A 12,945-nucleotide genomic window follows, 5' to 3' on the forward strand; every position below is an offset into this window, starting at 1 on the left:
ACAGACCCAGGGATCGATGCAGGGGTGAGATGCAGCAAGGGGAGCATCGCCATCCCCTCCGAACGATGCCAGAGCTCCCTGGGGGATGCCTGCTGTGGCTCTGCTGCAGTGCTGCACGGCCGTGGGCAAGTCATTCCCTCGTGCCTCAGTTTCCCCTGCCTGCAAAATGCCTCCCGAGGTCTTGCTCCCCGCCGTTTGTTCAAAGTGCTCCTGGATGCAGCCCTGGCCTCGGCAGGACAAAATCAGCTTTGTCACAGCGGAGCCACCAAGGACGCGCTGCAAGGAGGACTTGCAGGCGGGCAAATCCAAGCCTCAGAGAAAACCAAGTCGTAGATGAAAGCCTAATTAAAGAGCTAATTAAAGGGGAGGTCCGGCTAAGTGGCCAGTAGGCAGAGCTCTTCTGATTTATGGCTTTAATTTTGGTTTTGCTTTCCAAGAGAAGCGGGCTGAGGCAGCGAGCAAGGGCAAAGGCAGGGCAAGGCCGGGGCAGTGCCCGGTTCCCACGCTGCCGCCCTGCATGGTGCTGCCCAGGGACCCCTCGGCCGGGCACCGCGGTCCGGCTCCCGCGCCGGAGCCCCTGGGTGACGCTGGGCCATGCCCGGCATCACCTGCATGAGGGTCTTGCTGGCAAGCCCCCCCCCCAGCTGCAGGGGCTCTGCTCCGTCCCATGCAGCTGGCGCGGACCCCAAAGCAACCAGATTCGCCCGGCGCTGGCCCGGCATCGCCCCGCGCTCGCTGCCAGCAAGGAGCCCATGCAGCCCCGTGCGCTCCATCCATGTTTTATTCTGAAAGCTTCAGGCATTAAAGCTCAAGAGCCCCAAGGTGCGGGTGGGACATGCCGGGGGTCAGGCCAGAAATGGGGCAAGGGGAAGAGAAAAGGGTGATGCCATCCTTCCCGGGACACCTGGGGCAAGCCGGGCCACCACTCGGGATGTTACCCTTGGGGGGAAAGAGACCCCCCCCCCAGGTTTTGGAAGTGGAGGGGCTGGGGTTTCTGCTGTGAATCTGGGCTGGTAGAAGGGTGGGTGCATCCTCGGCAGGTCCCGGGGTCTCCTCCCGGTCCGGGTGGAGGTGGCTCGGCGGTGCGGGGAAGAGGGTGCAGCTGCGCAGGGGGAGGGCACGATGGCCGGTGCTAATCCTCGTAGTATTTGGTGAGGAACTGGGTCGAGGCCACCGGGGAGCCCAGCTGAAACCGCTCCACGAAGCTCTCCATTGCCCAGGCACCTGGGGAGAGAGGGAGAGGGGGTGAATGGGGCTGCGAGGTGGCCGGGGAGGGGATGCTCCGGGGCTGGATCCAGGCTGGGGCTGCACGCTGCATGCCATGCACCGGCTGCTGCTCTGCCGCAGGCGCTGCAGACCACATCCTGCAAACAGCGGCAGGCGGGGAGGCAGCGGGCTCTGCCCCGCGGGGCCAGAGGGCAGGGAGCCATGGGGATCCCAGCCCCGAGCATCCCCGGGGGGGCAAATGGCATTGGCACCTCTCGTGCCACCCCTCCGCCCCTGCCGACCGTAGGAGCAGACCTTCCCACGCTTCCCACAAGCCTATCCCGGGGTGCCTGGAAATCCCCCAGCAGTGCGTGGGGGAGACGGCAGGAGATTCCCCGGCCCCCTCGCTTGCATGCACTGAGCTGCTGCTCCACAGATTGTTGGAGCTGAGGGGGGGGTCTTCATTCCTGACCCCCCTCCTCTGCTGCCTGGCCTGACTGGAGGATTCCGGAGGTCCGGGGGCAGCTCGTGGCTGGAGCCGGCCTCGGTTTTCCCATGCTGGAGGCAGCAGGGAAACCCTCTCCGGGGCGTCGGGCAGGAGGGGTTCCCTTGTGCCAAGCCGCGTGGGCCAGAAATCCCCTTGCGCCCTGCCAGGGTTCCGTGTCGAGCGTGTATCTGGCTTGTGGCTGGTGGAGCACCCTCCTCCCGGCCAGAGGGGCTTTCCCCAGGCATGACGGGACCCAAGCAGCTCACGCTGCCACCTCTGTCCCTGCCTGGTGGGACACTGGATGGGACATGGCCGAGGCATCGCAGGGCAGGGAAAGGGGCCTGTTGTTTATCCGAAACCCGTCCTCCCCTCCTCTCCCCTTCCTGGTGCTGCTCTTTAATGTCACGTTGCAGACTGGCAGCCCTTATCTGCCTTCACATCTCAACCCCAACTGGAGCAAACCGTCCCCTTTGCTCTTGCAAAAGTGCTGAGCAAAACCCGAGCTGCTGCATCACCCGCGCGGGGCGGCAGTGGCTCAGGGTGCCGACGGAGCCCAGCTCCTTGCACTGACTCAGGCCCTGCCGTGAGTCACCCTACAGCTGAAAAGCCCCCAAGGGGCTCTGAAGATGCTCCCGGTGCCGGCGCTGCAGCTTGCGACCTCCTGGAGCTGCAAGAGGCCGTGGCCGGGGAGATGCTCCAAGTGCCTGGGAAGGAGGTCCCAGGATGCCGGGGCCGGACCCCGCACCCTGGCACGCCGGTCGGGAGGAGATGTTGAAAGGCATCAGGGTGCGTGTGGGTGGGGGCGTCCCAGATGTCCCCACATCATCACTGCCACCTGCTGAGGACCCAAACCAAGTCGATGGCAAGGACAATCCTGCTGTGCTGCACTGGGGTCACCGCCAGCCGGGGCACGCAGCTGCATTTCCAGCGGCTCTGGCTCATCACAGCAGCCCGAGCCCAAGGCGGGAGATGCCCTGGGCAATGGCTGCGAGCCCCGGTGCGCTCCTGCATGGCCATCGGGCCCCGGTGCGTGCCCCAAACATGTCCATCCCCAAATAACACCCCTGGCAAGGAGGGGCAGCCGCTCGCTTCGGGATCGCAATCCATCCCTGCTTTAAGCTCCAGGGGTCCTGGCGAGCGTGGTGCCAGGGGAAGGGGTCTCGGGGGGTGGATGCTCCCGCTGCGCTGGCGGCCCTTCGGCGGGTGCCTTTCATCCAAAGGCTTTCAAAGCGTTCAGAAAGCCCCAGGGCCGGTGCCCCATGGGACCGGGGTGAGAGCGAGACGTGGTGGCCCCCCGACTCCCAGGGGTGCCGGGAGCTGTCATTGATGTTCGTGAAGCCTCCGGAGAGGCGCGGATGAAAGGAGCCGGGAGGATGCAGAGCCGCTGCAGGGCTGCAGGCGCCGGCCCCGGCTCTCGCCGCTGCGCATGGGGCGAGGGTTTTTCCTGACCTACTTTCCTACTTGCCATCACACCGGTTGTGCTTGTCCCTCGTGGGGAGCCGGGACCGGCCACAGGGAAAGCCCCAGGCACAGCCACTGGTGCGATAAAGGGGGTGATGCACCGGGCGGCTCCCAGGTCTGGGGGTCCGCAACCCCCACCCCAAATCCAACCCCTTGGGTGCATCTCCAAAGTGGGTGCTCCCATCCTGGCAGGACAGCCTGCACCCCAGGGCAATGTCCCTCTGCAAACCATCCCAAATGATGCTGCTGCACCGGCGCGGGCCATGAGTCACCGGGACCATGGAGCCAGCTGGGGAGCTGAGGTCGCGGTGCTGCCATCCCCTCTCTCCGCTAGAACAATACGACATTTCATCCATGGCTTGGTCCATTTTCAAGCTCATTTCCCGGAGGATTATATCATCGTGCTCGACCCTTATCTGAGCGCCCGCCAGAGGAAGAGGAGCGCACGCTGACACCCACACGCGCGGCAGCCGCCCGATCCCTGAGCGCCGGGTGGGGAAACTGAGGCACGAGGCAGCTGCTGGGCTCGGGGAGCTCAGGGACCCTCCGACCCCGCAGGCAATGGGTGCACGGGGCTGCTTCACAGCCCGGCGATCACAACCTGCCCCCACAAAATGACGGGTCCCCGCCTCCCCCCGGCCCCGCAGTGCCGGGGGCACGTTGCCGGCTGTAATTTATCAGCCTCATCAGCGGGGCCGTTCTCCCTGATAGGAGCCCTGATGCTTTTCTGCCAAGATTAATGATGTCCCAGCAGAGGTAGGCGGGAGGCCGTTGGCTGCTATGGTCACCATTAACTGACACCCGGGGACTTTGGCCAGGATTGTGTGCTCCCCACAGCCCTTCGCTGCCTCCCATCCCAGCCACAGCCTTTTCCTCCCCGCCAGGGCCTGGTTCGACCCGATTTTCCGGCTGGGCGGATCGGAGGCGCATGAGGTTGGCTCGTGAGTCAATACTGTGGCCCCGATGCGAAGCCGGAGCTGGAAAGGGATGGAGCCATGGGGAGGGCAGCCAGCTGGGCTCATCCTCAGTCCCTGGTCCCCAAAGGACTTGCTGCTTCCCAGAGGTAACATTTCTGGGAGGCAAAAGTCCATTCCCAGTTGTAAAATGCCTTTCCAGGGCAGGAGGAGGTTTGGGGATGCTGGGGAGCATCTCCCCACGCTCACTGGAGCTGGTGGGCATCCAGCACCGGGGCACGGCAGGGTGGCAGCAGAGGTTGATACGGCACTGCCCGGCACTGCCCGGCAGGTGCAATTAAGCCTCAAGATCTTCTGCTAATTAAAGCAGCACCACAAGGAAAAGGAAGGAGGTGGAAAACAAATGGTCTCCATCCTCCCATGGGCTGCAGATGGGCAAAAAGGTCCCCAGTGCCACCGTGCCACCGTGCTGTGGCCGGCGTTTGCCCGACGCCCAAATTCCCCCGGCCGAGGGAGTTTCCCGCGGCTCACTGCAGCTGGCAGCAGAGCCCGACCGCCCGATTGAGAGCTCACAGCGGGTGCCAGCGCCTCGGGATGCGACGGGTGGCTTTGACATCTTGCAGACCACAAACTATTATCTTGCATCTCGCCAAAATACCAACACAGCTTGTAACCCTCCTGGCTTGGGAGGGAAGCGGGGCAAGTGGGGAGGAAGGGCTTTGCACCGCCTGACGGTGCCCGTGTGGCCTCAGGGACACCCTAAGTGTCTCCATCTTCAGTCCCAAGCGGGAACAGAGCTGGTGCCCAGTGATAATTTAGTTGCAAAGCTGCAGCACAGGCCAAAAAGCGGAGTGAATCAGACACTAGTGGAGAAACTGAGGCTCCAAGAGGGTTATTTGCCTGAGGTCACACAGCAAGAGATCTGGCTGGCACAGGGACTGATCAGAAACCCTCGCGGAGAAGGATCAGGGCTTTTTTTTTTCCTGATGAAACAGGTCTTTTTGCTCAAGAGCCACCCTGGAGAAACACCTCTGCTGTAAACAACCGATTTCATTGCCACCAGCGCCGGGCTTGCTGCGGGGAGCGGCGGCGGGGGGAGGCGAGCGGGGTGCTGCAGCCCTCCTCCAGCTCCGCCACTGCCGGCCCGCACGCCCTTGGGCATGGCACCCAACCCACCGCCCCTCGGTGCCATCCCAGCCAGGACATCCCCGCGGCAAGGGCGGGCACCGGAGCCACCGGCCACTGCGGAGCCAGCCTCGCTCCCTTTCAGCTTGCCAGCCTTGCAAAGCCGGGTGGGGGGGAGAAGTAGCACAGATTTATTTTCCGCACTCGCCGTTGCCCCTCGCTTTTTTATTTCCCAGGGATTTGCACGAGCAATGGCTCTTTCCCAGGAGCAGGGACGCAGCGGCACGGGCAGGTCCTGGTTTAGTGCCCTCTTCTGGAGGCTCCAGCCCCTCGGCTCCGCTGCCGAGCTCCTGCCATCCCGCCTGGCACACACCACCTGCCCCAGTTTGGCCCCGCTTGGCCCAGGACCTTTCCCAGTTCAGCCTCCAACACCCAGCCCATGCCTGTGCTTGGGTGGGGGGCGAAGGCGGGAGCTTCTCCCCGAGATGAGTGGCGAGAGAAAAGCTCTCGTGGGGCTCCGTCTTCTCCCCAAGCGGGCTCTACCAGGGCACAAGCTGCCAGAGGGATGGATGCATGGCACAGTGCTGGTGATGCACGGTGCAGGGATGTGGCACTGGATGCTGGATGGATCCGGAGGCTGGGATGGGCCAGCGCCGCTCCCTGCACCCGCCGGGTGCTCCGGTTGGGACATGCCTCCCTCTCCGGGGCTAGCACCTGGTGACGATGGGTGCCACCATCTTTGGCGAGATGGAGGTGTCAGTGCCACCAGAGGCAGGACAAAACCAAAGCAATAAGAAGGGGCTGGTTTAAGGCCAAGCAAGATGGAAAACCCCAAGCAAGGCTTCAAGCCGTGCCTGCAGCATTGCCGGGCGAACCCGCATCTCCTGTACCACAGGAGAGGACCAAGCCAGAGCCCTGGAGGAGCTGGCTGAGTATCTCCCCTGTGGTCTGCTGGGGTCAAGGTCAGGTTCTCCTTTCCACATGCCGCCAAAGGTGTTTGCTCCTCTCCCTCGTGTGCTGCCTTCGCACCGCAGGGCCAGACCCCAGTGCTGAGCCACGCGGGGCTGGATGCACCAGCGGTTCGATTGCTGTTCATCCCACTGCGGTCCCTGGGGATGGATTTATTTAAAACCCTTGAGACACCAAAATCTGGTCCTCTCTTGGCTGCCTTTAGGGCTCATGCCCTGCTCGCCAGCTGCCCTGGGAATTAAAGAGATGGGCTGCTGGCGAGCGGTGGTTCAATCCAGCAGCACCCGCTGGACAGGCCAAGCTTGTGATGCAGCAGTGAAATGGTTAAAAATAACCTTCAACCAGCTACTTAAATAACAGCCTCCGCCAAGACAGCCGCAGCTGTCTGACAAATGGAGATGCTCAGGCATCAGATGTTGTGGAGAAAATATCCGCTGCTGTTTTAACGGGTCTTTCCCAGGGAGCCTGGGAAGGGCTGAGAAACTTGAGGATGGGATGGAGACGGCGCGGAGCGGGGAGCACCCGGCCACCCTGTGCCTCGGAGGACGGGGGGACAGGGAGGGGATCTTCTGCAGGACACATGGGTCTGGTGCCTGAACCCCTTTGGAAATGAAATTTAGGGGCTGGAGCCGCACATCCTGCTAATAAGAGGATTTATTTGGAAAAAGCTCTTTGGTGGGTGTCCCAGCCTCCCTTCTCAGCCCTGGGACACTGTGATGGGGACGCGGGTGCGTGGCCCTGGGTGACAGGAGTGGAGCCCCCTCCTCTGACTGTGCCGGGGACGAGGGGCCAGGGCAGTGCCCCACTCCGCTGGCAGGGGGGTGGCTTCAATGCACGTCATTAAGAAGCAGAGCTAATGAGCCAGAAAGCAAACCGAAGAGCAGAAATAACCCGCAGAGAGACTCGCAGCAGCAGCAGCCCGCTCCGGCTGAGTTTCGGGGTCTCTCCCAGCACGGGGGTCTGGGGACAGCGAGTTCCCATGGAGCTGCCCCGCCGCTGCCTGCCTTCCCCAGGATGCGCAGCGTTGGTTAGCATTGCACTGGGGTGAGTCAGGCCGGCGCAGACGAGACGCACCGACCTGACCTGCCTATCGAGCTGTGCTCATGTGGTCCCGGCTGGGAAAGTTTTGAAATTTCCCTTGCTGAGGCCACAGGAGCTGCCGTGCTCTGTGCTCCAGCCCGGGCTGCACCGGCACCATCCGGGGAAGGAACCCACGCTTTGCATTTTGCAGGATGGGTCCTTGCCTGTGCCAGGGGTCCTGCAGGAGACCCCGCGCCCCAGGGTCCACCCATCCGGGATGAAGCAGCGGGGATGGTCCCGTCGTGTCTTGGGGGTCTCGGCAGCTTGCCTCCATCCTTGCCATGCAGCGTTTTGGGAGGCGGCAGCCCTGTCCCTGCACTGCGCAGGGCGGAGGGGAGCTGGGAGTTGGCCGGCGTTGTGTCAGCCCTGTTTGAGCAATCCCTTGCTAAACCATCCCCACGGCTGATCCTTATCTGTGTGCTCTGAGGTGGCGGTGATGCAACTCCCGAGGCTCGGGGGGGATGTGCCAGCAAGGACTTGGCCTCATTTCACAGCCGACGAGACCTCTCCCTGCTTCCGATCCCGCTAGCCAGGCAGTTACCGGCCGTTTTGCCGAGGTTTTCTGCTGCCTTGCAAGGACTTCCCACCCCAGCCACGTCCCGTGTACGGATTTGAAATCCCTTTGCACCAAACGAGCATCCCCAGCCCAGCACTTTTGGCATGCCTGAACACATGGCGTTAGCGCTGCAAATGCATCCATACCCCCGGGAAAGCCCCTCGGGGCCCAGCGCGGGGCCCGGAGCGAGGGCACGGCTGCTCCTTACCCAGCGAGACCCGCTCCTCGGGGCTCAGGGCGACGGCCTCGTGAGCCGGCTGCTCGTACAGGCGGAGCTGGTAGCGGTGGTACCCGCTGCGGGGCGGGGGCGTGGGCCGGACGTAATCTGGGGATGCAAAAGATAACGGCTGAGCATCCTGCCGAGCGGGACCCGCTTCCCACCGTAACCATGCGCCCACAACCCCCCTTCCAGGCTGGGATCGGCTCTCCCACCCAGTGCCGTGCACCGAGGGCCCTTGCCATGCTGGGGCTGGAGGGAGAAAGCGCTCAGCACCCCAGGTGTTTCACGGGGAAGAGCAGCCACCCCAAACCTGGATCCCCCTGCCCCGTCTGCCTGGGGGCCAGCTCCTGTTTTCCCTCTCCTGAAATAACCTGCTCCCAACCTCCGGCCGTGCCAGCCACCGCCCTCTCCTCCTCCTCTTTCTTTCAACTTCAGAGCCCCGGGGTGCTCCTCGCCTCCGTGCCGAGTGCCTCGACCTCTCCTCCATCACCCTTCCCATCCCTGCACCATCCCTGCCATGCCCCCTCCCCATCCCTGCCGTGCTGGCTGCAGCCTCCCCTGGGTAGAGAGGACAAGCCTGAGACCCCCAGCACCTCGCCGGTGCGTGGCCAGCACCCCTTGCCATCCCAGCTGCCCCATGGGGGTCCGGGGTGCCTGGCACATCGCCGGCTGGGCTCCAGCTGCCAGGCTTTTGAAGTCCTCCCGCGCCCAACTTTGGTGGAGGAGGATGCTCTTGTGGTTGAAGCAATGGGTTCTCAGGTGCTGGAAGTCCGGGGGTGTTTCCTCGCCTTGCTGCAGATGTTCAGCACGCAGGCGGGCACGTCCCTGGGCGCACACCACACCGTGTGCATGCCCTTAACCCAGCCGAAGAGGGAGCGAGCAGCGTGCAGCTGCCCAGATGTGGGGCCTGCAGCTGGCTCAGGGCGTAGCTGCATCATCACCGGCTGGCGAGGACAGAGAGGGCTGGCTGTCCCCGGGAGAGGGACACCCCCGGGGAGAGACCCCCCAATGCACAGCGTTGCCGATGCCAGCAGCCGCCCCTCGCCCTCCATCGGGGACGGGGGGACGTGATGCCAAGGGACAAGAGGCTGAAGCTCCTCCAGGACTCGGGCACCCGCAGCCGGGCGAGCCCCCGGCCCCTCTCCCCTGCTCCCTCGGGGTGTAAACTCCGTGAGCCTGTTTTGAACTGAAAGTCTTTGTTCGTGCAACATCACAGAAGTTGTTGTGATTCACCCGCTTTTATCTTGTGTTTTTCTTTTTGGTTGTATTCCCCCCCCCCCCAAGTTTTTGCACTGGTTTGGAGCTCTTCCAACTGCTGGGGAGTTTTTTAACCACTTTTGCCTCTAGAAAAATAAGAGAAAAAGTGGCTCCTATTTCAGACAGCACCCAGCTAACCACGGCTCAGCTGCGCCCTGCGAGAACCCCTCGCGTCCCTCCCTCGCATCCCGGCGAGCTTGTCCCCGCCAGGCACTGCCAGCTCTGCCACCAGCCCGAGCTGCAGGAGACCCCGTCCCCCCGTCGGCATCTGCGCTCACCCGTCAGCACGTGCCCTTTGATGTCCCCAGTCCTCAGATCCGCACCCTGTAAAGGACAAGAAGAGGGGGTGAGGTGCTACCAAGACCCCTGGGAGAGGGACACGGGGGGACGGACCCCTGCTGCCACCCCCATGGCTGCACCCGCTTCTCCCCGGGGATTCGTTTTCCAACATTTCGAGTGTTTTCCTTGCAAAGGTCATTAGGGAGCCGGGGCAGGGGGGAAGGAGCGCACCAGGGGCTTTCTTGGGCTATTTGGGATTTAGAGGCTCGATGCACAGTGTCCCGGCACACAGGCGGTTTGTCACCACGCTGTCACCCGCATGTGGGGGTCATCAGTGATCCAGTGATCCGGGTCAGCGATCCAGGCTGTGGCACACCGGGAAAGCCTGCTAAAAGTCTCGGTGTCGCTCGGCATGCAGGGCTTTGGGAAGGATGAACCAGGCCGGGTGGGAAGGGGCTGGCAGCAGAGGACCGCGGTGATTTGCACTGGCGTTCCCGCGGCAGAGCTTTGCCTCATCGCGGCGGTTTTGCTCTCAACCGAAACTCCTGCCTGGCCAGCAAGCCCCACCGCCAGGCAGGCTTGGCTCTCCATCCCTGGCCTGGGACGCTTCCCTGGAGGAAGGAGGCTTTGCCGAGACTGCCGAGCATCCCTCAGGGACCGGATTAATGACAAGGGGGCAGCGGCGGGAGCTTCGGCCGCATCCTGGCCCCGCACAAGCAACCTCACCCCTGACCTGCTGTGCTATTCCCGGCTGGCCCCCACCTCCCACCGATGCTGCCAGCGTTCATAAATCCTCTCCTACGGCACCCGTTATTCCAGTCCTGCCCACACACGCGCTGCTGCCAGGTTTCCTCCGTCCTAACCTGCCCTGGGAGTTATTACCCCCCAAAAAAGATGCATCAGATAACTGCAAGCAAAAGTGCATGCGGGGAACATGGTCGGTTCCCTGGCTTTTTGGGATCAAAGCTTTGCTTTCTCCAAAAAGAAACCTGCTTTGCACTGACTCACGGCTGTCGACAGCCTCCTGCGAGCTGCCTGTGGCACAGCGAAGGTCACCGGGAAGCCAAGTGCCTGCTCAGGTCCCTGGCTATCGGCTCCCCAACGCTGGCTCGCCACCTTGGCAGCCGGAGCCGAAAATATCCCGATGACGGAGAGGAGGTGGCTGAGGTTTTGGGCAGCGACTGGCAGGTTTGGATACCCTGGTTCGCAGGGGGAGGGGAAGGCGGCGCGCAGACTGCTGGGGGAGAAGCACCCCAGGGTGTGCCGAGGGGGGACACCAGGGGCTGCGCTGGCTGCTCTCTCCCTGCCTAGGCTGCCCAGATGTGCGAGCACAACCTGCCCAGATGTGCGTGCCCGCTCCATCCAGATGCGCGTGCCCGCTCCATCCAGATGTGCATTACCAGCCCACCCACATGCGCATGCCCGCTCTGCCCAGACGATGTGCATGCCTCCTCCATCCAGATGTGCACATCTGCTCTACCCAGCCATGCATGCCCAGCCCCTCCAGCTGTGCCTGCTCCCCCAGATGTGCCGGTTTCAGCTGTGGGGCCGGGCTGATGGAGGAAGCTCGTAGCAAACCCCAAGCTCGCCGTGGCTGGGCCGGCTGCCAGCCCCTGCTCTTCAAAGGCAGGGACTGAAGCTTTTTTCTGTTCAGGGTAGGGTTGCTCCCGTGCGGGGACCTCGCTGCTATTCCTGGCTTTGCCATGGGCTTATCGGGAGAGGCCGGGCCTCCTCCCTGTTTTCCTGCCTGCTGATGTGGGTTGCCTGCTTGCCCTGAGATGCAGTGGGTTCTAGCTAGCCCCGGGGATGGGAGAGTCAAAGCATAAAGCTCCTTTTAAGAGGCAAGAACAGGAAGAGGGCGGGAGGGAGAAAGTAGGGACGAGCACTGTAAACCCTGCCTTATTTTTTTTTTTAATAGTAAACAGCTATTCTGAAAGCAAGGGAGCAAACTCGGCTTGCAATGGGCACGGGCTGCTGGGCTGCAGGAGAGGCTGGCGGGGTTGGGTGCGAAGCCCCGCTTGCTCCTGCGAGCTTTCCTTCCCGGGGTCCTGCTGCATCCCTGGAGAGAGGGGGACCTGCAGCTGGGAAGCGGGTTTTTGTTAGTGGGGGGGGAATAGCTTACAGGGAGGAATAAACCCCCCCTCCAGCCCGTTGCCCCTCTGCTGAAACGCCAGCGAGGGCGAGGGGAGCATCGCACGCCAGCGGCCCCCGAAGATCCCTGCCACGAACGGAGCTAATGGACACTGATGAGCTGCCGTGTTTATTAATGCCCTTTTATGAGAGCATTAATAGTTCCTAATGACACCATTTGAGCTTCCCAGCCTTTTATCTTCTCTTTCTCTCTTTCCCCCGCCGAGGACACAGTGTAGGAGGTGGAATTAGATATTTCCACCCTCCGGTCCGTGCTGTGCGGTGCCGAGTGCTGCTGCGGAACGGGATGCTGGTGGGATGCTCGCACAGAGACCTGGACAGCCTTAAAAATCTGTACCACACAATTTCTGTGCCAGGAGCTCCCCTCTGTGCTCTTTTCCTTGGCCAAAAGAGTGGAGAAAATTCCCCTACCCCGTTCCCGACACCCCTTTGCCAAGCCGGACACCAGCCGTGCCGAGGCTCTCCGGTACATCGCGGCCAGCCCTCGGTGTTGCTTGCTGCACGTCGCAGCATAGGGCGGGGGGAATAAATAAATACAAATAAATTAAGAAGGCAGTGAGTCACATTTTGTTTTCCTCTTGATCTTTTTTTTTTTTTTAGTTCCTTTCTTTTCTTCTCCCTCTCCAGAACGTGTCTGATCCCATCGGAGAGGAGGGGAAAGGGATGGGTGGCAAGCGCGCCAGCGATTCGCCCGGGCGAGGACGGAGGGTTATGGAAAGTGGGTGTGGGAATCGGCACAATCGCTGGCAGGGGACCAGGACAAACAGATGACGGATGGGACCCAGGGCTGTGCAGCAGAGCGGGGCTGGGCTGCTGCCGCCTGGCCAGGAGCGCGCCCCAGCCCGGCCCCGGGGACCCCAGGGACCCCATGGGACTCATCCGGGTGCTGGGGGCCGCGTCCCGCGGGGCGGCAGCTGAGGTGCCGGCCCGGCAGCGCGCTGATACGATTAACCAACAATTAGCCAAGTGGGGAAGTTAATCCCCAAACAAACAGGGCTCCTCCTGCGCTGCTCGCTTACGGCACGCTAGCTTGATGGGGGGAAGGCAGCTTCAAAGCTGGCACAGCCAGGAGCCCCGATTTGTTATTCTCTCTTTCTGTGATCTTTATAATGAGGTCAGGATTTATGAATTGGCTCTTGGGAGCGCAGGGGAGCATCCCGGGAAAGGCAGAGCCACCGGGATGGCAATCCAGCCTCCTGCAAGCAGAGCGGAGGCTCGAACGTGGAATAAAGGAATCAAA

General features: G+C 62.5%; 1 protein-coding gene across 1 annotated transcript in view; it reads right to left on the minus strand.

Moving 5' to 3' along the window:
* Positions 1–763: 763 nt before the first annotated feature.
* LOC309601608 (phosphatidylethanolamine-binding protein 4-like) overlaps positions 764–12,945 on the minus strand; it is an 80,867-nt gene continuing 68,685 nt past the window's right edge. Inside the window, exons 6-8 of the mRNA XM_082334710.1 lie at positions 9,554–9,599; positions 8,007–8,123; positions 764–1,224 (exon numbers count right to left, since the gene is read on the minus strand). Of these exons, the coding sequence (XP_082190836.1) occupies positions 1,133–1,224; positions 8,007–8,123; positions 9,554–9,599 (255 nt within the window). The 3' untranslated portion in view covers positions 764–1,132. The remainder of the gene's footprint in view (positions 1,225–8,006; positions 8,124–9,553; positions 9,600–12,945) is intronic.

This window comes from Platalea leucorodia, assembly GCF_965183815.1.
Source record: "Platalea leucorodia genome assembly, chromosome: W".
Taxonomy (NCBI): Eukaryota; Metazoa; Chordata; class Aves; order Pelecaniformes; family Threskiornithidae; genus Platalea; species Platalea leucorodia.